At 50.9% G+C, this 23,165-nt stretch overlaps 6 protein-coding genes across 6 annotated transcripts; 3 read left to right on the forward strand and 3 right to left on the reverse strand.

Moving 5' to 3' along the window:
- Positions 1–182: 182 nt before the first annotated feature.
- M436DRAFT_70932 (AMP dependent synthetase and ligase) lies at positions 183–4,414 on the forward strand (the record flags this gene model as incomplete). Its single annotated transcript, XM_013574313.1, has 9 exons — positions 183–203; positions 353–488; positions 623–676; positions 763–1,021; positions 1,078–1,183; positions 2,586–3,214; positions 3,262–3,538; positions 3,684–4,053; positions 4,107–4,414. The coding sequence occupies 9 exons, from the start codon at positions 183–185 to the stop codon at positions 4,412–4,414; spliced, it is 2,160 nt and encodes a 719-aa protein (XP_013429767.1).
- An 843-nt stretch (positions 4,415–5,257) lies between these two features.
- M436DRAFT_79854 (SNF2 family DNA-dependent ATPase domain-containing protein) lies at positions 5,258–11,086 on the forward strand (the record flags this gene model as incomplete). Its single annotated transcript, XM_013574410.1, has 3 exons — positions 5,258–5,271; positions 5,343–5,350; positions 5,424–11,086. 3 exons carry the CDS (start codon positions 5,258–5,260, stop codon positions 11,084–11,086), a joined length of 5,685 nt encoding a protein of 1,894 aa, XP_013429864.1.
- Positions 11,087–11,532: 446 nt separating this feature from the next.
- On the forward strand, positions 11,533–13,095 carry M436DRAFT_41177 (mandelate racemase/muconate lactonizing enzyme family protein; the record flags this gene model as incomplete). The annotated part of the gene is made up of 8 exons (XM_013574024.1): positions 11,533–11,746; positions 11,807–12,026; positions 12,083–12,232; positions 12,309–12,484; positions 12,521–12,613; positions 12,668–12,696; positions 12,749–12,821; positions 12,878–13,095. The coding sequence occupies 8 exons, from the start codon at positions 11,533–11,535 to the stop codon at positions 13,093–13,095; spliced, it is 1,173 nt and encodes a 390-aa protein (XP_013429478.1).
- A 129-nt stretch (positions 13,096–13,224) lies between these two features.
- M436DRAFT_70935 (uncharacterized protein) lies at positions 13,225–15,469 on the reverse strand (the record flags this gene model as incomplete). The annotated part of the gene is made up of 4 exons (XM_013574314.1): positions 13,225–13,921; positions 13,980–14,562; positions 14,610–15,135; positions 15,200–15,469. The coding sequence occupies 4 exons, from the start codon at positions 15,467–15,469 to the stop codon at positions 13,225–13,227; spliced, it is 2,076 nt and encodes a 691-aa protein (XP_013429768.1).
- Positions 15,470–16,350: 881 nt separating this feature from the next.
- On the reverse strand, positions 16,351–18,224 carry M436DRAFT_41016 (uncharacterized protein; the record flags this gene model as incomplete). Its single annotated transcript, XM_013573995.1, has 2 exons — positions 16,351–17,437; positions 17,491–18,224. The coding sequence occupies 2 exons, from the start codon at positions 18,222–18,224 to the stop codon at positions 16,351–16,353; spliced, it is 1,821 nt and encodes a 606-aa protein (XP_013429449.1).
- Positions 18,225–21,780: 3,556 nt separating this feature from the next.
- M436DRAFT_79857 (ankyrin) lies at positions 21,781–23,108 on the reverse strand (the record flags this gene model as incomplete). The annotated part of the gene is made up of 2 exons (XM_013574411.1): positions 21,781–22,282; positions 22,336–23,108. The coding sequence occupies 2 exons, from the start codon at positions 23,106–23,108 to the stop codon at positions 21,781–21,783; spliced, it is 1,275 nt and encodes a 424-aa protein (XP_013429865.1).
- Between the last annotated feature and the right edge of the window lie 57 nt (positions 23,109–23,165).

Here is a 23,165-nt window from a genome sequence, read left to right on the forward strand (position 1 = left end):
TGCAGAGCCCGAGGAGAGTCGAGACGAAGCTAGCCATGGCGACGGACTAGCTTCGGCAATCGCGAAGCGTGCCACACTGCCAAGACGACGCACCTTCCATTTCGAAGCCCACACGAGAATCCGTGAATTTCTCGCACTGCGCGACTTCTCTCGACAATCACTAACATTACAGACCAGCAACGATGTCGGAATTCTCGCCTGTCGTACGTGACATCCATCCATCCACCGAGTGAGCAGAGAAAGAGGAGGACCTGGGACCAAACTTGCGACGGCGACAAAAGAGGCGCATGCACATCTGCACACACCGAACACCAGTCATGAGGGCAACGGCTGACATGATGGGTGTATACAGATCGTCATTGACGGAAAGGGTCACTTGCTTGGTCGCCTGGCCAGCACTGTCGCCAAGCAGCTCCTGAACGGCCAGAAGATCGTTGTTGTCCGCTGCGAGGCCCTCAACATCTCTGGAGAGTTCTTCCGCGCTAAGCGTACGTCCATCCACCGCACGAATCCCATCGCCGCCAGACTCCTCGCACACCGAACGCTCTCGTACCGAACACCAATCTGGCGGCGGCCGTGCAATCGAATCAAGAAAGAGCAAGGCTAACACAATACACAACAGTGAAGTACCAGGCTTTCCTGCGCAAGCAGACGCGTTACAACGCTTCCCGTGGTGGTATGTAAACCATAAATCCACGAGGTCTCCTCTGCCTTTGGGCATGAGACTCTTTATATTTTGCCTGGTCACTGACTTGGACATAGGTCCCTGGCACTACCGCGCTCCCTCCAAGATGTTCTGGCGCACCGTCCGTGGTATGATCCCTCACAAGACTGCCCGTGGTGCCGCTGCTCTGGAGCGCCTGAAGACCTTCGATGGTGTTCCTCCTCCTTACGACCACAAGAAGCGCATGGTCGTTCCCCAGGCCCTCCGTGTCCTCCGCCTCAAGCCCGGCCGCAAGTACTGCACCGTCGGCAGACTCGGCCACGAGTTCGGCTGGAAGTACCAGGATGTTGTTGCCAGGTACGGATCTCGCTGTCACAACAAGCAGTGTCTGGATGCTAACGCTTACAACACAGACTCGAGGAGCGCAGAAAGGTCAAGGGTGCCGCCTACTACGAGCGCAAGAAGGCCGCTCGCCGTTCGCTCGCCGAGGCCCAGAAGAGCGCCAAGGTCGACGAGAAGGTCAAGACCGAGCTCGCTTCTTACGGATACTAAATGTGGCCGGAGAGTCGCAGTTCGTTGTCGCGTCCGTCAATTGCCCCCTTCGAGCACTCATAACGTCGATGTAGTGCTCAGGGGTGCGTCAAGCCCACACCCATAATGGCTTACTTTGTTTCTGTACTCGGCGATTTGGGGCTAGGGAAAACAAAAACGAAACGCTTTTTCAGAAATGGCACAAGCCTAAAAAGTCATGGCACTCCTCAACAATACCCAATTTCACGCGCATACGTCTTTCAAATGTATTGTGATCCCGTCCAGACAGTGTGAGAGAACATGCTTGATTGTGAGAACCATGATGACGACGGCAGAGATCACCCGAGGTTAATCATAAAGGTTGTACTTACCATACAAAGCATCCAAAGTTCAAGATGGCAGTGAGATAAGGATGCCGAATATAACATCATCTTCTGGGATTCCTCTTCTGGGCACGGAACATGATCTGTCGTGGTCTTCCTGGTACGGCAGTAACGAACCGACACCTGTAAGTCTGCTGAGTGTATGCATCTCCAACCATATCTGAGCCTCCCCGTGTGCTGAAGTCCGGACCTCCTCTATTCCTCTGAGAGCCCACAATGTAATACTTGCTATCTCAAGGCACAATCGTGTCTGGATCAGAAATGTTTCCGAAGAGAGCTGGTATGATTCCATGCGTCACCTGCGTGTAAAGTCGCAGCTTCTCTCATTTGACGTCTACTCTGCTTCGTCTTTGCATGTCGATCACACAACATTCCTCATACACTTGCACACACAACTGCACCTCAGGCGAGTACCTTTACAACGCACCTTGACTCCAGAGTATACACAAATCGTTCATTCTTCTCACACCTATTGCCGAGCAGTCTTGTCTCCTAGGCGAGGCTTCCACCTCCGATATCAAACGAACAAAGTGTATATAACCTTGGCGAGCTTGGTGTACATTTGTTCGACCACCTCGGTCCCCCCCACACCAAGTCGGTCGACTGATCGACCCCGCATTAGTCTTCCTTTCCTCCACCCGCAATAACCGCCATTAAGGTATCATTATTGATCTGTATCTTTAACCTCATCTATTGTCGAATACTTCTCTGTCTGTACTGTACGCCTATTCCTGCTCCTGCCAGGCTATCGTGATCAATTGACCAGGTACACGATAGCAAGTGTCTGTTGCCATTGTTGCGTCAACCACTATGCCATCTGCCGCTGGAAGACTGTCTGCTCTGGCAGCTCAATTTTTGCCATCTCCATTCTCTTCACGAAAGGTCGAAGTTCACAACAATCACGAACTTTCACCCACCTTCTTTCTACCACGTGCAGCAACCATCGAACCCGATGTATGGGATTGGCCCAATTCCCTTCTTCCTTGCGTGTATTGACCATATCTCAGGCTCCAGCAATCTATCATGTAACCGCAAACAAGAAGATCCTGAGAAGAAACTATCAGGAATTCGCAGATCGTGCCAGAGGTCTTGCATACTACCTCAGACGCCACAAGTACAAGCGAGTAGGCATCCTTTGCCCCAATACACCAGCATTCCTGGAAGCCATCTTTGGTATCGCAGCTGCGGGAGCAGTCAACGTTGGCGTCAATTATCGGTTGCAATCGGTGGATATCACTTACATCTTCGAACATGCTGAAGTAGACAGCATCATCGTTGACGCTGAATTTGCTCCTCTCCTGGCCGATTTTAGAGCAGCGCATCCTGAGGTCAAGATTATTGTCGACACCGATACAGATGCAACAGAAGGACAACTATCTGGTCCCTTTGATGAGGCAGTCCTCGAAGGTTTGAAATACGACATCGAGACTGGTTCCAAAGGTTGGGCAGATCTCGAGCATACCACTGCCGATGAGAACTCTCTGATTGCTTTGGCCTACACCTCGGGAACTACTGCACGGCCGAAGGGAGTAATGTTCACACACAAAGGCGCCTATTTAGCAGCTCTCGCGAATGTTATCGAATCCGGTCTCAACTACCATGGATCGCAACGCGCGCACTATCTCTGGACGTTGCCGTAAGAAGCACACGAGATTCCTGACTGACATAGCTGATACTCGGCAGGTTGTTCCATGCCATGGGTTGGACTTTTCCTTGGTCCGTCACGGCTGTTCGTGGCACTCACTACTGCCTGAGAAAGATTGACTATCCGGAAATCTGGCGTCTCCTGAAGGAGGAGGGCATCACTCACATGAATTCAGCTCCAACCGTGAACACACTTCTGTGCAACGAACCGGGGGCTGAGCGACTAGAAAATCCCGTCAGAGTGACAGTTGCGGCGAGTCCACCATCGGCTCATCTCTTCAAGACGATGGAGAATCTCAATCTGCAACCAGTCCACGTAAGTCAACCAGATCTCGCATGTATTGTGCTGTGTACTCTAAAGTCTCCAAACGGAGCTAAAACAAAAAAAAAAACATTAATAAAAACACGACTCACAATGTGCCTGCTTCCTGAGCACGTCGCTAACTGCTGCCATCTTGTAGGTCTACGGCTTAACAGAGACCTACGGCCCCATAACAAAGGGCTATCACATGCAGGCCTGGAGCTCGCTCCCAGGAGACGAAAAATACGCCAAGATGGCTCGTCAAGGTCATGGTTTCGTTACTTCTATGCCTGCCCGCGTGATCAAGACAGACGTTCCAGACGACCACATTGAAGACGTCGAGAAGAATGGCAAAGACATTGGTGAAATTGTCTTCTATGGAAACATCTGCGCGAAAGGGTATTACAAGGACGAAGAGGCCACCAGGAAATTGTTTGCTGGAGGAGTTTTGCACACTGGTGATCTCGCTGTCATGCACGAAGACGGTGCTATACAGATTCTTGACCGAGCCAAGGACATCATCATCTCAGGTATGCATGATCTCATGGCATCCAACTTGCGTTTTGCTTACATGTGACAACAGGAGGAGAAAACATCTCCAGTGTTGCTCTAGAGTCCATGTTGGTCACTCATCCAGAGATCCTCGAAGCAGCCTGCGTAGCAGTCCCTGATAGTCATTGGGGTGAGCGTCCTCATGCTTTTATTACCTGCAAGAAAGAAGGTCTCAGAGGCGAGGAAGTGATCGAGTGGGCCAGGAACCAGAGCAGCATCAGTCGTTTCATGGTTCCCAGAGAAGTCACTATAGTTGCCGAGCTGCCAAAGACGAGCACTGGCAAATTAAAGAAGAACGAACTGCGAGAATGGGCCAAGAAGGGCGAGAAGGGGTTGTAAACGGAAGTGTGGGATTTCCGCAGCCGGACGGGCCGCGGGTGTGATGCTCGACGTTTGGCTGCAGATTTGACACAACGCATCTTCGTATGGATTTGATCGGACGAAGATATCACTGCGTTGAAGCATGGCTTATATGAACGTGGTTGTACTATGTAGAAAGTAGGAGATGGGTGGCCATGTACAAGCGTTACTCGCCCTCTATAGATAACGCGAATTGCGTGACAGCCATGCCTGGAGAAAAAAAAGAAGCCAGGTGGTTGGTAGATGTGCATATAGAACAGGCTTCAGCCTCACTAGAGAACGGTTCCTTGCGCACCGCATGCATGCCAATAACAACCAAACAAATGTACTTTGGCGCGTGTTCTTGCTTTGATACCATGACAAGTACAACTCAGAAGTGAAGCGTAGTTCCATCAGTCATCTCCAGCGTGTTTCTCACTATTCAAGCTCAGATTGTCGACCAACACAAGGGTCGAGGAGCGTCACCGGTGGGAAGAAAAACAGAATGTGGCTCGTGCGAGCCATATTCTGTTTGACCTAAGCTCAAGGCGGGATAGCGTGCCTTCCCATCTGAGGGCGTCGTTCTTTCCTTCGACGAGTTAAAGGCATAAAAAGCGCCGCCCATCGAACAGCCGGAGACCTCCCTCATAGCGGCCTCGGCTGACGCGTGACGCAGCAACCAAATACCTCTTCATTTACTCTCCTTTTTTCTTCGACGCGATAATTCACTACAGCGATGAACTGCTAATTCGACTGTTTTTGTCAAAAAGTTCACACTTTGCGTTTGGAGACAGAGGGCGTTGATGGAAATCTGATTAGTTTTTGATACAATTTGGCTACAACATGAGTGCCACAAGGTGAGTGCATATCCCAGCTGCGGCGATCTCCGAAGGATTCACTTTGCTGACTATACACGTGATGCTTACAGACTTGACCGTATGTTACATTTGTTGCTCAATCTGAGCGACTGTGGGGCTGTTTGCGATGGGTCACTGACGCTTGTGTGCAGGATTGGTCATTCTTCTGGACACTGGTAGCACTCAACTTATCCGTAACACAGCTGCTCAGCAGCTTGCCGATGTGCAAAAGAATCATCCGGACGAACTGTTCAACCTACTGACCAGAATTGTTCCCTTTCTTCGCTCATCTTCCTGGGATACGAGAACAGCAGCCGCAAAGGCGTTGGGCGGTATTGTCGAGCATGCACAAAAGTTCGATCCTAACGAAGATGTCAAGAACGAGAATGGCGACGTCAAGGAAGAGCATGGTTCTTTGACACCTTTGACCTCCGAAGATCAATTACAGCTCGCAACTCTGGACGTCGAGGCCATCCTTACCAACGGAAAGGAGCTGCTCGGTAGCGCTGGACGTCAATATGACTTCAAACTGGCTGGCATGGATCCCGCTCAGAGGCTCGCCCATCAGAAGAAAACTCTTACCAACCGCCTTGGACTTGGCGGAGAATACATGGAGGACGAACTCGTCACAGAAACAGACATTGCTGTGCGTACCAACTTTCCGCCACCAGCTATGCCAAATGCGGACTCCTCCCTTTCCAGGGCCAACAGCGTAACAGAATCTGCCGTGGTCTCTCCCAGCGATCAGCAGACTCCGTCCGAGGCCATGAGCAAGAGACAGCTAAACATGCTGAAACGCAGAAGAAAGGAAGAGCTCAAACGCGACAATAAGAAGTTTAAATACGATCTTACCAGCATGAGACGAGAGAGCACTACAGTGCCTACTCCAGCCGAGTCAGAAACCATCATTAAGGACGAAACTGCAGAGACTAATTCCAGCGTTCCCGACTACTTCTCGCTTGAACGAAAGGGTGGCGACGACGACGCAAAAGTCGTATCAGAGTTCAAGGGTGCCCCCATCGCTGAAAAGTCTGCTTTCCAAACCGAGGTCGAAGAGACTGGCAACGGATGGCCGTTTGAACGACTCTGCGAGTTCCTGACCGTGGACCTGTTCGATCCTGCCTGGGAGATTCGCCATGGTGCTGCAATGGGTCTTCGAGAAATCGTTCGTGTGCACGGTGCTGGAGCTGGTCGTTTACTGAACAGAAACAAATCCGACAACGATCGCCTCAACCAGGCATGGCTCGATGATCTCGCTTGCCGCATTTGCTGTGTCTTCATGCTCGACAGATTTGCAGACTACGTCTCGGACAATGCCATCGCACCAATCAGAGAGACTGCTGGCCAAACACTAGGTGCACTCTTGCAATATCTCCCAGCATCTTCCGTGCATGCTGTCAATCGTATCCTATATCGATTGGTAATGCAAAAGGATCTCAAGGTCAACAGACGCATCTGGCATGCTTGCCACGGTGGTATGATCGGTATGAGATATCTCGTGGCAGTAAGAAATGATCTGCTGCTTCAAGACAATCTGTTGATGGATGGCGTCCTGGAGTGTGTCATCAAAGGACTTGGAGACAGCGACGATGATGTTAGAGCAGTCAGCGCAGCCACTCTGATTCCTGTTGCCAAAGAGTTTGTCAACATGCGTCATGCTGCACTCAATCATCTCATCAGCGTCGTCTGGGAATGTCTGTCAAACTTGAGCGACGATCTCAGCGCTAGTACGGGATCTGTGATGGACCTGCTTGCAAAGCTTTGTGGCTTCCCCGAGGTTCTCGATGCCATGAAGAAGAATGCTGCAGAGAACCCTGAGCAATCATTTGCAGAGTTGGTGCCTCGCTTGTATCCCTTCTTGCGTCACACTATCAGCACAGTCCGTTCCGCCGTCCTTCGCGCTCTCCTCACATTTGTCAACATTGATGGCGAAGATGCCAAAAGCTGGGTGGACGGTCGTGCTCTGCGTCTTGTCTACCAAAATCTGCTCGTCGAACGCAACGAGACGGTTCTCAAGCTCTCTCTCCAGGTCTGGTACGCTCTCGTCGATGTCCTGGCGACCCATCCAGAGAAGTTCGCCGCAGAATTCGAGCCGCACGTCGCACCCTTGGTGACACTCACATTCCATCCTATCGGTGTATCTCGTCACCCCATTCCAATGGATGCAACACTATTCATACGTCCTTCGGGTTACAGCTACACCCCACTCAGTACTGCTACACGCAAATCCTCTCCAGTCAATGGATCTTCCGAACCTGCCAGGAAGAGAAGGCGTTCCGACAAGAAGGACAAGGACATGCCACCTCCAACTTCTTCTTCGGCTCACAACGTTGATGGGCACATGATGCAAGGCGATGTCGATCTTGTTGGAGCAGACATTATGATTCGTTCAAGAACTCATGCAGCTCAGGCTCTTGCGAAGGCCTGTCAGGTCTGGCCAGCAGCAACAAGACGCGACACTTTCTCCTCAAAGATTCTTCCCAGTCTCAAGTCCGGTTTCTCGACCACACAACTCTTCGCCGCGATCTTCATCGAGGAATACGCCAAGCTATTGCCTACCAAGGATGACCTTACCTCATTATTTGCAGAGAACCTTCGTCCTCTTGTGGAAGAAGACAGACCCAGCTGGTATAGCGACCTCACCAGCTATCTACAAATCGTGCGTGCACAGTGCCAAAGTCTTCTCAACACTTTCCGCGAAAAGGCCCATGTTCCACCCAGCAAACTTCCCATAATCGCTGTCGTGGTTCAAGGGGAGCCAGAGGCCGGCAAGAACGCCTTCTCGCTCGCCGATGGAGAGCGCATCGCCGTCCAAGATTACGAGAGACTACGCAAGACTCTCTCACCTGCTCAAAGAGTCACCGCAACCGAAATGTTATCAAGCGCAAAGGCAGATGTCGACTCCGTTATTGCCGAAGCAACTCTAGTCAAGAAGCAACGCGACGTTCGCATCAAGTCTGCTGCGGCCGCCGCTATTGTGGCACTCAAAGAAATTCCCAAGAAGCCTCAGGCTACTATCAAGGGTCTCATGGACAGTGTCAAGGACGAAGAGAACTTCGAGCTCCAAAAACGCTCTGCAGCTGCAATTGCTAGACTGGTCGATCAGTTGGTAGCCAGTGGCCGTATGAAGGTTGTCGACAAAATCGTTGGCAACTTGGTCAAGTTCTGTTGCATGGAAACTGGCGAGACTCCTGAATTCCACCCCAACGCAGACAGAGAATCTGGAATCCTCTCGCTGCAAAAGGACGAAGATATCCAGGACCGTCCGGATGCTGCCAAGTACGAGAGGGAGGTTCGCCAAGCTCGCATCACAAGACGCGGTACAAAGGATGCTCTGGAGCAACTCTGTCACCGATTTGGCAGCGACCTCTTTGAGAAGGTCCCTATGCTTCGCACCCTTATCGAGAACCCCATTCGGCACTGCTTCTCTGGAGATTTGCCTGACAACATCACCGATCCTGAACAAAATCTCGGTCAAGAAGTCGTGGATGCCATGTCAACCCTTCGCGCGTTGGTGGCATCATTCCACTCGGACCTGCATTCCTTCGTTCTCGATCTCATGAACTTCGTTGCTAGAGCTCTTCAGACGAGACTTGCCGTCCTTCGATACACCGCTGCCAAGTGTTTTGCAAGCATATGCAGTGTGATCACTGTCAAGGGTTTCACTATGCTGGTCGAACGAGTTCTGCCACCAATCAGCAATCCGACTGACGTTCATTGCAGGCAGGGCGCGATTGAATGCATCTACCATCTCATTCAAGTCATGGAGGATCGTATTCTACCCTATGTCATATTCCTCCTGGTCCCTGTACTCGGACGTATGAGTGATTCAGACAATGGCGTACGCTTGATCGCAACTACTGCTTTCGCCACGCTGGTCAAGCTGGTACCCCTTGAGGCTGGCATCCCAGACCCACCAGGCCTCTCTGAAGAGCTACTCAAGGGACGTGAAAAGGAGCGCAAGTTCATTGCGCAGATGCTTGACCCCAAGAAGGTCGAGTCCTTCGATATTCCCGTCGCAATCAAGGCCGACCTCCGCTCATACCAACAGGATGGTGTCAATTGGTTGGCTTTCCTCAACCGTTACCATCTCCATGGTGTTCTCTGCGATGACATGGGTCTCGGCAAGACATTGCAAACAATCTGCATTGTCGCCAGTGATCATCACATGCGTGCAGAAGAATACGCCAAAACCCAAGCACCTGATCAACGTAAGATGCCCTCATTGATTGTCTGTCCTCCAACTCTGTCCGGACATTGGCAGCAGGAGATTCGCACATACGCGCCCTTCTTGAACGCCGTGGCTTATGTCGGCCCACCTTCTGAGAGAAACAAGCATCGTGCGAAGCTCACCGAGGCTGACATCGTCATCACCTCGTATGATATTTGCAGAAACGACGTTGAAGTCTTTGCGCCTCACACGTGGAACTACTGTGTGTTGGATGAGGGCCACTTGATCAAGAACCCTAAAGCCAAGGTCACACAGGCTGTCAAGCGTATTGCGAGCAACCACCGTCTCATCCTCTCGGGTACACCCATCCAGAACAACGTACTCGAGCTTTGGTCGTTGTTCGATTTCCTGATGCCCGGCTTCCTTGGTACAGAAAAGATGTTCCAAGATCGATTCGCAAAGCCAATTGCTGCTTCGCGTTTCAGCAAATCGTCCTCAAAGGAGCAAGAAGCTGGTGCACTAGCCATCGAAGCTTTGCACAAACAAGTCCTACCGTTCTTGTTGCGTCGTCTTAAGGAAGAAGTACTAGACGACTTGCCACCCAAGATCCTGCAAAACTACTACTGTGATCTGAGCGACTTGCAGAAGAAGCTCTTTGAGGATTTCACTCGCAAAGAGTCAAAAACAATTGCCGAAAAGGCTGGTTCTGCTGACAAGGAGGCCAAGCAACACATTTTCCAAGCTCTGCAGTACATGCGTAAGCTCTGCAATTCACCGGCCTTGGTCATGAAGGAGAGCCACAAGCAGTATGCCACAATTCAAGCGCAATTGGCACGCCAAAACTCGAGCTTGACTGATCCAGTTCATGCTCCTAAGCTCACAGCCCTCAGAGATCTTCTTGTCGACTGTGGTATTGGTGTTGATGCTGCACCAGCGGGTGAGGTGCCTTCTGCTGATCAAGCCGTCTCCCAGCACAGAGCTCTCATCTTCTGTCAAATGAAGGAGATGCTCGACATGGTTGAATCGACCGTCTTCAAGCGCATGCTACCATCAATCACGTTCTCTCGACTTGATGGAAGTGTCGAGGCATCCAAGCGTCAAGATATCGTTAACCGCTTCAACTCCGATCCATCTATTGATTGTCTGCTCCTTACCACCAGTGTTGGTGGACTCGGTCTCAACTTGACTGGAGCAGACACTGTCATCTTTGTCGAACACGACTGGAATCCCCAAAAGGATCTTCAGGCTATGGATCGCGCGCATCGTATTGGTCAAAAGAAGGTCGTGAACGTGTATCGCCTGATTACTCGTGGTACTCTAGAAGAGAAGATTCTCAGCCTGCAGAGGTTCAAGATTGATGTCGCTAGCACTGTCGTGAATCAGCAAAACGCTGGACTCGGAAGCATGCAGACAGATCAGATTCTGGATCTCTTCAATATGGGTGACACTGAAGGTGCGCCATCGCTCGAAGATAAGCCCAAGGATCCCAACTCAATTGATGAGGCGGACGCTGTGGACGCCGAGGGTAATGTCCGTGAGAAGGGCAAGAAGGGCATCCTTGATGAGCTCTCTGAGCTCTGGGATGAAAAGCAGTACGAAGAAGAGTTCAACTTGGATGGATTCCTGTCGACCATGAAGGCATGATCCCTATCTTGAAGCTTTTTGTATTCTTCTGCATCTCTCTTTTAATGAGGTATGACTTTGGATGGACGGGAAAGGGAAGGAAGAGCAAGAAGGGGCGTTTTATCGATCATGGGACGGAAAGAAGGTCACATCCACATCATTTCTTCAGCTGGAGCGTCTAGCAACGCTGCTTCCTCAATAGCATCAAATTAAAAGTTTACATATTTACCACAAGCACCTTCCCACTGGGCTTCGGCCATCTCTCCCCCGAACCCCGAACCGAACAACCAAGCCGAGCGGGACCACGTTTGGTGGGGGGTTCCGGGAAGCAACATCCCGCCGGTGTTCTTACCGCCGAAACTGTCGACATATATATCTACCTCAGACTCAGTCGTGTTGACCTTTGTGTAACACAATTGCTTCGTGTGATTGTTTCTACTACCTCTGCTTCAGCCTCTCAATCTACTATGGCTCCGATCAAGACCATTGAGTACTTCCGCGTCAAACCCCGCTGGCTGTTCGTCAAGATAGTCGACGCAGAGGGTCATGTTGGATGGGGAGAAGCGACACTGGAAGGACACAGTCAAGCTGTAGAAGGCACACTAAATGGCTACATCACTCGTTTTGTGGGACTTGAGGCCGAAGATATTGAGCATATATGGCAGCTTGCTTGGCGACACAGTATGTTGCAACGCGGGTCTTGAGTGGATCATTCAATGATCATCTAACAAGGTTTGACAGGCTTCTACCGTGGTGGCCCTGTATTCATGAGTGCGCTTGCCGGTATCGACATCGCGCTCTGGGATCTCAAGGCTCGCAAACTTGGTGTACCCATCCATCAGCTACTCGGAGGCAAAGTCAGGCAGAAGCTTCAGGTGTATGCCTGGATCGGAGGTGATCGTCCTTCTGATGTTGCAGAAGCTGGCAAAGAACGACTTGCCCAAGGATTTCGTGCTGTCAAGTAACTAGCATTGCGTTCTTCAAAGCATATCGACATCGCTGACAAACTGGTTCTAGGATGAACGCGACAGAAGATGTGGGATGGCTAGATTCACCTTCCAAACTGGATTCTGCTGTAGACAGAGTCAAGACTGTCAAGAGCTTGGGATTAGACGTCGCTCTGGATTTCCATGGAAGACTTCATAAAGCCATGGCGAAGCAACTGGCGTAAGTCTTGTGTTGTCATGGATCACTAGCCGTCATCTCATGGTTGAATAGTATGCTAACACGATACCCCTGACAGGCACAAACTAGAAGGCTGCGATGTTCTGTTCCTCGAAGAGCCGCTGTTGAGTGAGCATCCCGAGGGTATCAAACAACTCTCGAACTTGACCAGCTCGCCCATTGCACTCGGCGAGAGATTATACAGTCGCTGGGACTTCAAGAGATATCTGGAAGGCAAGTTACGACGAATTCTATGTCTTTAAGAGAATTAGCAATATTGACTATCCACAGATGCTTCGGTAGATGTCCTCCAACCTGACATTTCACATTGTGGAGGCATCTCTGAGTTGAGAAGAATTGCGGCCATGGCTGAAACTTATGATGGTGAATTTCCACAAACATTTGACTCTGGATCTACCATACTGATGTACTTCATAGTTGCCATTGCACCACATTGCCCCCTTGGAGTGAGTGCTTGTTCCTATCCTCACATATTCTGATACTGACAAAGTCTTCCAGCCCATCGCTCTCGCAGCTTGTTTGCAAATCGGCCTTTGCACACCCAATCACATGATCCAAGAGATGTCCATGGGTGCGACTCACCTCAACTCCCCATCGTTCCATTCGCATATGCTAACAAAACTCAAGGCATGCATTACAACACCGAGGCTGGCGAACATGATCTCCACAGCTATATACTCAATCCAGAGATTCTCAAGGTCAAAGATGGATACTTGGATGCCCTCACTGGACCAGGTTTGGGCATTGAGGTTGATGAGGAGGCTGTGAGAAGAGTAGCTGCGAACACACAGCCTTGGGAGTTGCACGGATTCGTCGGTGTGGATGGCGGTTTGAGAGAATGGTAATCGTCAAACCATAGAAAGAGCGATGGAAGCGATTGCAGGCCGAGTATGAAGGGAATCTGGTTGTGCAGAATTATATAAGATATATGCCAATGTATCCATACTCCGGGTTGGTTGTTCGTAATCACTTCATCACATCTCATACCAGAAGTCGTCGTCTAGCCCAGCCCTGCTTGGAACAGGCAATTGCTTATTATCCTGAGCCCTTTCCCAATCCACGTCTTCCCAACGCAAGTTCAACATGCGAATCGTCAAACTCCACTGCTCGAGCAAGCCGACATACTTGTTTGTATCCGCGGTGATGGGTTGTTGATTCAGCAGCATGAGAAGACCATCCAGCCACTCGGAAGCAAGTGATGTGCTGCCTGTATTCAACTCGAGCAATACTGACTCCCCAGGCATCTGGGTTCTAGCAAATGTGTTTGGGTTGCCAAAGATTGTCAGTCGTGTGATTGTGCCTGTAGAAGATGTATGCTTGTCTTTGGATCTGTTCGCGTTGTCATCGATGAGAACATCTGATCTTGCGACACTAGAGTCAACGGAACTGATGGTTTCCAAATCAAGCTTCTCGTTCAATTCGTGGAGTTGTGGTGGTTTGTCGAGTTTGGTGTTGTGAGATGCGTGATGCAAGAATCTTCTGTCGCTGGAGAGACGGACGAAGCGCCATGCTGTCACGCGTAAATTTTGCGACTCTGCTGAAGTGATGGATATGTTGGAGGGAGACGTGGAAGATGAGATGATGGGGAACCAGGTGCCTTTGAGTAAACACTTGATACGCTGCTCACGCATGAACAAAAGTGCATCTGTGTGAGTTTGCTCACGAAGATTTCTGAAAAGGTCAAAAGTTAGTAACGGGGAAGGTGGGGTGGATAGTCAGTAGCTCTTACCTTAGATCTTGACCCCAAGCATATTCGTAAATTTGCGAGACGTCCTGTAACTGCCATTCTCTGACTTTTGCTAGAGTGGTACTCCCGAGTTGCTCCTCGACTTGATCCATAGTGGCTCGTCTGTCGGATTGACCTAGGATCGTGCGGATGAGAAGCCTTGAAAGGTCATCGATCTTACGATAGTCGTCGATAGTTGCACGTGCTTCTTTCCACAGACGGATAAAGGCATTGAGTGAGGCAGCGTGCACGTCTTCCCAGCGCAACAAAAGCGGTTTGGCAAGTATCTCGGCATCTTTGATATCCTCGGCGGTAGTGGTGTTTCCTGTGGGATCTTGGCCGTCCATCTTAGATATCTCAAAATGCTCGTAGAGGACCATGGTGATGCTCAAACTTGCTTTCGCAATGGGACAGCGTTGTTCCAGAGGGATAACACTCTGCTCCAGCAATTCCTTTTGGAAAGCGTCTCTGTTCCGGCGGACATACTCTGTAAGATTCATCATGCCTAGGAACCTGGTCTCGTCAAGGTCCGCTGCTGGGTTGTCGGACGAGAAACCTAGACGTTGCCACTTGTCAAGATCAAGATCTGTGATGTCAGTTCCTGTCTTGGGGTCCGGGCTACTTGCAACTGACCTTGCTGGCTAGCTCGATAGTTTGAGGGAAAGCTAGAAACCTGAAGTTCTTTGAGAGATCTTCGATGCTCGGTCTTCTCGGAGTCAACCAATATGTGTCTCCAGCGAGCATAGAGTATCTTCATCAGATTTTGGAACTCAAGGACGGGAGCAGCAATCTCGTGAAGTGAATCACCGTGCATCAGATCTTCGACACCGCTGATGACACCCAGTTCCTGCAGCCTGCTGATGAATTTGGGCCATTCGGTCTCCCCTCCATTGGCAACAGAATCTCGCATCAATGCATTTATCAGATGCAGAGCATTCGCGCACAAGGCATGATCAGCAGAAGCCAACTTATCTACCAAGCAGTCGAGAAAGTTGGTGTGGACTTGCAAGAGGGGCACCAGAGACTTGAATCCAAATTCGTCTTCGGAGGTTTGCTGTAGCCTGTGAGGATCGAAGGGTCGTGATACCACCAGAACCAGGAGAAGCAACGCGTTGCGAAGGACATTGATAACAGGGCGATTGACGACAACTTGGACAGCCTATTTGGAGCACACCAAAAAACCTAAGAACTTGTTTCTCTGTCTGAATTTCGATTTGTCTTACACGTTCTATCACATCTGAGCTCAGGCGGTCCCAACCTAGGTCCATCTCCAGCAGACGCGTCAAGCTACCTAGCGCATAGGCAAGAGCATTTCCATTGTCTTCAAGGACGACCTGCTTCAGCGCAGGCACTCCCTGAGCCTGCACAAAGGCATGCGCAAACGCAGGATCGCTGACGAGTGATTGTAGATGATACGCGCTGAGCTTGCGAGCCGATTCGGACTCGCTCGCTATGCCAGCGATAATGGACCGGACGTCGTGAGAACCAGCCATGGATCGATTTCCGACTTTGCATGCGGCCTAGAGTGCCGAGTTGTGTTTATCGCCGTCGGCGTAGAGGAAAGGAAGTGTGGCATGACCCTAGAAGTCCAACTCTAGAACATGGGCTGGACAGAAGCAGCCCCTTGGCGCTAGTCATGGCGCTAATGAGATCCGCGGTCCATGCCGATCCGGCTCGTGCGCTGTGTATCACTTCTCTCTCTTCTTGTGTCACGAGACGAGAATGAAATGACTATCGCCGAGGCAAATGGTATCACTCGTTCAAGTGGCAGATGCGATGACAACAGTATTGCAAAATCTGGGACGACCCCTGCAGAGCTTTCTCGACCACTTCCTGGCCGTCAGCGACTCGATAAGCATCGGATGAGAGATAAAGCAGCGATACCAGTCTCTTGGCTCGTCGAAACCTCATGCTTGCCCGCCCAGCTCTGATTGATGGGATAGATGTCGTATCTGTAGGTGATGCGCATAAAGTCAAGTGGGTTGTGATACGCGTGCCACACATAGCCGTCTGAGGGGTACAGTGTATGCATCAAGAGGTCTCAATCAGGGATCGGGCAAGATTGATCGAATTGGTAAGGATACCTTCTTCTGACTGCTACATTGGATGAGCCTGTTGACAAACTCAGTATAGGTACATGGAGAGAATCATCTGAGATTTGAAGGAAAGGAAAAAAAAAATCGCTGAATGCTAGAAAGGAAAATCGTCGTCGCCTCAGAACCCAAAAAGAAAGACCACTGTATAGCCACCTGTTGAATGCGCCTTTACTCAAAAACCAATGCAATAGTCCAGTCCCAACCTTTTCCCTTTCTGTTGTTTGTTTCTTGCGCCTTCCGTAACTAGAAAAGAAGCCCAATGCAATATATGAAGCCTCTCACTTTCTCCACCCAACGTTCCATATTACATGGGCAATGTCTTTTGCGGTATTTAAAGTGTCACTCACCTTACCGAAGAGGCCGGCGGCAACGATGTCATCTTCGTCTTCCTCGTAGGGCATAAACATTCCCGAAGCACTCCGGCGCATTCCAGAGCCCTCTGCTTCATCCTCATCTTCGGATGGTGTAGTGGCTGGCGAGCCTGTCGTCCGTGATCTATGCACGGCCACGCTGTCCCTTCGATTCGCGAATGCACTCAATCTAAGTGATTCCGTGTCGTCCGAATCTAGCTCTTCGCTTTCCTCGTCGTCGGCAGGTAGAATATGGTTTTTTGAGGGATTTGAAGGCTTCAGAGTTTCCTGAGAAGCTGACTGTGGAAGCTTACTTGAGCTCCACGAACGGGCCAAAGATGGAGCTGGTGCTGGAGCAGGCTCTAGTTTTTCGGTTTTGTTCTTCAAGGTGGTGGAGGGAAGCTTCTCGATCGTCCGACTAGAGGAAGTGCTTCTTACTAGTGGTTTACGAACTGCTCGTTTTCTCTTGGGACGTCTCATCATGACAATACCGTCGTCTGATGAATCTGAGTCGGTATCGTTGGGTGGTCGCTCGTCTTCAGAACTTTCATCGCCGAACTCGCCGTCTTTGCCCTCAACGGCGATGCATTGTTCGACCTTCTCATCGAAGCGAATGTGGCGTTTGGGGTACTCGAAAGGTGAACGGTCCCCAGACGAAGGACGTGGAGAGAAACAACCTAGATCTAAGAAGTCAAGATTATCTCTGCTGCTAGGTACCATCAGACTAGCAGTGGGAAGGTAGGCAGACGATCGGCCTAGCGAGGGTCGTTTGGATGGAGGCAAAGTCTGCTGAGCCTGTATGGCAGCGGCAGCCTGCTTGACAAGAGACGAGGTTGATAGCGAGCGTTGAAGCATGACTTCAGACATGCTTCGCTTCTTAAGGATGGGTTTTTTCTGGACGGAGGAATTGGCGCCGGCGAATTGTGGACTGGGATCCGGCGAGTACTGAGTTACAGGATGGGTGGAAGCAGGCTGCAAGGGTCCATAGAGCCAGGTCACGTCGCTTTCTTTCAGCCTGTGTCTGATTAGTCTAAATTGCAGCACTGAGCTGAAATTGTGCAGGCGTACCAATTAAGCGCTTCGGGGGAGACGGTTGGCAGGTGGTATTTGGATTTGGCCCAGGTTCTCCATGACGCATTTTCAAGGCGCGACCGCTGGCCGTAGACCTTACGTTGTGACACAATGTGCCTCCACGAGGACCAGATGTCTTCCTCACGCCAATCGTGCGAGAGGTAGTCGACATGTCTCGATGGCTCGTGCTTGATGGCCGTGTCGTCGGCCACGGTAGGAGTTGGTAAAGGCGAGTCGGAACGGGTAGTGTCGGTGGTGCTGCCAGCATCGTCATCGTCGTCTCGATCGCATCTACCATCGTTAGAATCGGCATCAGACGTTTCGTCTTCGGGTCGAGGGCTCGGAGGAAGATCTAGCGGTTCATCTTCGTGGAAGAATTGGACCTCGTCGTAGGCGGGGAAGGCCAGTCCAGTATCTTGGTGATGGCCGAGCTCGAATGAGAGTTTGGGTTGGTGATTGGAGAAGACAGCCGAGGAGTTGGACTGGGAAAAGTCCGAGTAGGACTGGCGAGAGGCAGCGAGGGAGCCGGAAGAGGCCAAGGAGCGTTTGAGAGAGCCGATGTTTTCGAATGAAGGCTCGGAAGCGGTGCGGTGCGAGGGCTTCGGCGGCGAGCCGACCAGCAGCGAGGATCTCGACGAGTGCGAGCGCTTGAGCGACGAAGAGTTTGAGGCGGGCTGGATGTAATAGGACTGGGATTGGTCGTCTCGCGACCTGGACAAAACCTCGGCCATGTTGTTGGAGCAAGGCGTGGCGCGGGACAAACAGGGCGGGGAAACGAAGCGAAAGGGTGAGTGGATGGGGCAGCGTGGATGCGGACGGCGACTAGAATTGACCAGGCAGCGGCATTCTGAAAGAGAGGCGAGGCGATGGACGTCAGTAGAGGTGGTGCTGGAGAGCTGCGAGAGCAGGAAAGAGGTTGGACGACCGTTGGAGAGGGTTTGTCGACCTTGAAAGCATCAATTCCTGATCAATGCGCCCTCGGTCTCCGTGCTGGCTCTAGCCCCCAGCTTTTGCGCTTTTGCGGCAGCTCTGCGGCCTGACTCCAAGAAACTCTGTTCAATTGCTACCTTCGTTCGGCCCGGGATCAAGACAGTCCACGACAAATGCAACAAGACAGTGTCGCCAGTGTACGCCCTCGTAGGCACCCAAGTACTGATAGACGCAATTGATGATGAATTGTGCTCGACCTGGTGCGACGACCGACGGCGCAATATGTACAAGGGCCAACGGCTACACATCGGCCCAAGGACAAGATGCACACGGCTTGCATAAGGGGCCCGCGCCTGCAATGGGGAACCAAGGTCCATGTCGAGATCGAGCGGGTCTGCGTGCCTCCGTGCCTGCTGCCAGAGGCAACCTTCAACTGCAGTGCAGCAACATCTTGTCCTCCCTCCCTGCTCACGAACCCTGCCATCGGCCACGGCGGCCCCTGGGGAACATTTGTGGGACTCGTCCAAGACGAACTCTGGGGTTGAACTTTGATGATCCCGTCAGAACCGATGTCCACACTCGCAGCTTCGTCATTCGTCGCGCGTGACACGCAATTCTTTCCTCCTCTTTCCGGGTCTGCCATCTATCTCCCTCACGCCTCCTCCTGGCTGCTTGTCAGCGAGCGACATCTTCCCAGTGCCTTGCGACCGCACCACCGAGCATGGGAAAACCATGTTTCGACCCCAAAGCTACCCCCGCGCTTGCGTCATCCGACATCTTCGCGCGCCTTCGATCTTCTGGTTTCCACCTTTGCGCCGTCGCGTCGATCATGCCTAGGCACTCGATTCAGCTCGTTCCGGCAGCTGCCCATTAGGGTGCTCTTCTCATCGCTGGACCCTTATCATATTGGACTTCGCTCTCATCCGTTTCGTAAATCCCCCCACGATGCGGCCCTTTGGGTGAGAACACTGCATGCGCCATACTGCATTAGCCACCTTGACCATGACAGAGGTGACAGCAGCCACGCTCTTGACCTGACAGGCCATCTTTAGCCTCGTAATTGCGTGCCCCAGGCAGCTGGCTCCTTCGTCTCCACCCCTCAACGTGCATATAAGCAACCCAGGTTCAAGGATCCACACCTGCTGCATCCTCTGCTGCAGGTAACCGATATCCTGATAGCTGCCAATCCAGCCACTTGATGCAACCCTCATCCTGGCAGCGCTGTACAGCAGTCAAGTTTGATTAATTGCCTATCGCCGCAAATAGCCAGATAAGCAAAGCATCACAGCACTTGACTGATTTGATACCTCAGGCGGTGTTTTGCCCGATGCTTTTGTGTTCACTCGGCTGTCGAATCAAGGTCACTACCAACGTCGGCCAGACAGCCTGCAAGCCCCCAGCCAACCAACGGCGGGTGCTTGGACGGCCCTCGTTGCCTGTGGAAGCATCGGAAGATGCGATGCGGCAACCCAAGAGTACAAAGATGACATTGCCTTCCCGTGCTCCACTCCTTCTTACGCATTATCACCATATCACATTCACGTCCATGTCTACATCCAATCCTTGACGATATCGCATCTGTACCAAGACTGGTTTCGATTGGCTAAGAGTTGAGTTGGTTTTGTCGATTTTCATGTGCAAGCACATTGCCTTTTACTGCCTAATCTAGCAGTTGCAGTTCTCTTCGTTCTCGCATCGAAGATAGTACTTGACCAGTTTTTCCTACTTACTATTACAGTACGCTCTCTTGTCTAGAACGACCGACCCAACGGTGCAATTCAGCATCAAGTTAGCCCCTCGGTAGCTCTCGAGTTTGGAATGGAGCGAATGTCTACAACAGGCGATTCGTCAAGTCTCGAAACCTAAAGAGCTCGAGGGTTTCCATATGACTGGTGGCCGGTACTCGTCATCGTTGGAATCGATACTCTCCGTATGCGGACGTCTGCTCCCGTGCTGGGCCGACGAAGGTCTAGTAATACGGCCCATGGAAACATGAGTGATTCGAGTCCATGGTGGCACAGACAGGATTATCCGGTTCAACAGCATTCAAGGCTGTGCAACACGCCATGTGGATACTACTACCATATCGATGTAACCTGGTCACTCGGGTTGAATGCATTTGATCGTTTACTGACCAGTCTCAAGATATGATGGAAGATTTCGACCGACGGCTTCGTTGCTGCTTCTCCGTCTCACCTATATACGTGCAGCGGTTCAGCGCATAGCGACGTGCTACAATGAAAGAAGGTAAAGAGTGTCGATAGAACCAGGAGTCGTACACGAGTCGGACCTGTGCTTGACTGCTGCTTGTGCTCCCATCAGATACATATAATCCTTCGGCTATTCAGACATTAGCCGGCTGTACGGTCTCTAATAACCTCTTCAGCAAAGCTGGAATGTCTCGGTAGAATAGAAACTACATTTCAAATGTATTAGGCCTCGAGCTCTTTTCCCGCTGATGGCCAGCCAGGAGACAGTCGAGCTCAGTGCTTGGATGACAATCAACTATTTATTTCCTTTTTTTGCTTTTTTTCTCATCTCGAATGCGGCCTGGGTCACCCTGGTCGAGATAATAACAACCTTCACCATCGCTCACCACGCAGCACGGTTGCTCCCAATAGCATATATGGAGGTGTTTGATATCCTTAAGTGGATGGCCAATCGATTGTAGCTCCTCAGTGCGGTGGTTGGGATTCTGGAGTTTGATGTTTCGTATTTGATGTTTGAACAGGAAGACGTGCTTGCTTCGCAAGGTCTTTACACACAATGTCAAGCAGCAAGTAATCAAGATCACATCGATAACATCGTACTTTGCGGTTTCTAACTACATGAGATCAACCTGATCATACGATTTGGGGAAAGCACGGCGAATGTAATAGTGCTTGTCTGATGAGTACAGCTCAAAATCTTGGGGTCATGTTGCGTCAAAATCCAAGGCTAAGCACATACGGCCACAGTCAGCTGAAAACTGGGCATCCCGTCCGCTCTGCCATACATAAGCAGTTGAACGGCAGATTAGTACTACGGTGGGTGACCACGTGGGAATCCCTGCTGCTGTATGTTTTGCGCCTTCTTCGCTTTTATCACGTCTGCTTTTTGTTTTTTTTCTCGCTCATGGTCTTCCTTTGCGACCATGACTGAGCCTTTGCGCAAAGTTTCGTGGTAGTCATTACGAAGAGTGGAAGTCATGGAAGCTACAATCTTGTCTTGGGGAGGCCCGCTTTGAAGTGGAAATTCACCTTGTCATCTTACGAACGCCTTTACACGATTATAATCCTGAGCATTTTTGAGACGCATTGATATTTCTTCCAAACACGTACGGTACCGAGTCTCGACAACAGAATGACACCGACAATTCTAATCTTGCAACGGAGTGACTCTCTGCAGCACCTCCATTACAGTACAGTGGCCATAATACTCTGCCCAGTCCAAAGCAGTCTCTCCTCTTGTGTCTCTAATGGCCGGATCGCATCCACTCTCCAGTAAGAACTTGACCACATCAACGTAGCCCTGTTGAGCAGCTCGATGAAGTGGAGTCCCTCGCGGAGTGTCGCACATCATGTTCATACTCTTCTGATCGTCGGCATATAGAAGAGTGTTAAGGCGGCTTCTGCTTCCCTTCTGGAGCAGGATTTCGTATACACGAAGGCGGTCCTCGCTTTCCCTCATAGCTGCATAGTGCAAAAGCTGGCCGCAATGGACTGATCCGCCGTGATCGAACAGTAACTGAATTGTCGACAGGGAGGCTGATACAAGGGCGTAAGACAAAGGAGTGATGTCCAGTATAGCACACCTGGCATTGGGATCTGCGCCGTTGCGAAGAAAATACATTATCAGATCTTCGTTCGAAAGTGCTCGCCTAGATAGGCTATAGTCAGCAGGTTGCATATGTAGTGGATTCTCTCTGACCACCTTAACAGAGGAGGCGTACTCCAGCTCTCAGGCTCGTTGATATCCCACCCATGGCGTAGAAACATATCGAGCATAGAAATAGACTTTTTCCGAATAGCTGGCTCGATTTGGCGGAGTGTGAAAGGCACTCCCTGCTGCAACAGGTAATCAAGGATATCTATATCCTCGTGTTCGATGCCTTCGGTGAGATGGCCAGTCAATCGGTTCCGAGAATATTCCGTGTCATGATGCATCCGCCACCATGAGAATGTGAGTTGGACTTCACCCAGATGGCGAGAGGCAAGGGCCGAGACTATCGCATCGAAGTCTTGAGCTTCGTCTGGAGACTCAACGTGAGGTGGGTCTACTGGTACGCCGTGAAGTATCACCACTGGACTTTCGTCTCTAGGCTCAACAGGTGGTGGAGGTACTGGTTCATCGTACAACCATATCTCTTCCAGCATTGGAGCTCCAAATGGAGGTGGAGGTGGTGGGGCTACTGATCCATCGGGAGGATGCCATTCCACCAACATAGGAGCTTCGTCCGGGTCGTCGTGCAACCATATATCTTCCAGCATTGGAGCTTCGTCTAGAGGTGGTGGAGGTGGTGGAGCTACTGAGCGATTGGGAGGATGCCTCTCCACTAACATGAGAGCTTCATTCGGATCATCGTAAATCCATATTTCTACCAGCGCTGGAGCTTCGCTTTGAGACTCAACAGGTAATGGTGGGGGTGGTGGAGGTGTGTCAGGTAGAACTACTGTTTCATCATCAAAGCTTGTCTTTATCAACATTGTTGGCTGTATAGATCTCGATGTCTTGAGGAAACAGATGATATGAAGGGATAGCGG

This window comes from Aureobasidium namibiae (genome assembly GCF_000721765.1).
Source record: "Aureobasidium namibiae CBS 147.97 unplaced genomic scaffold scaffold_4, whole genome shotgun sequence".
NCBI lineage: Eukaryota > Fungi > Ascomycota > Dothideomycetes > Dothideales > Saccotheciaceae > Aureobasidium > Aureobasidium namibiae.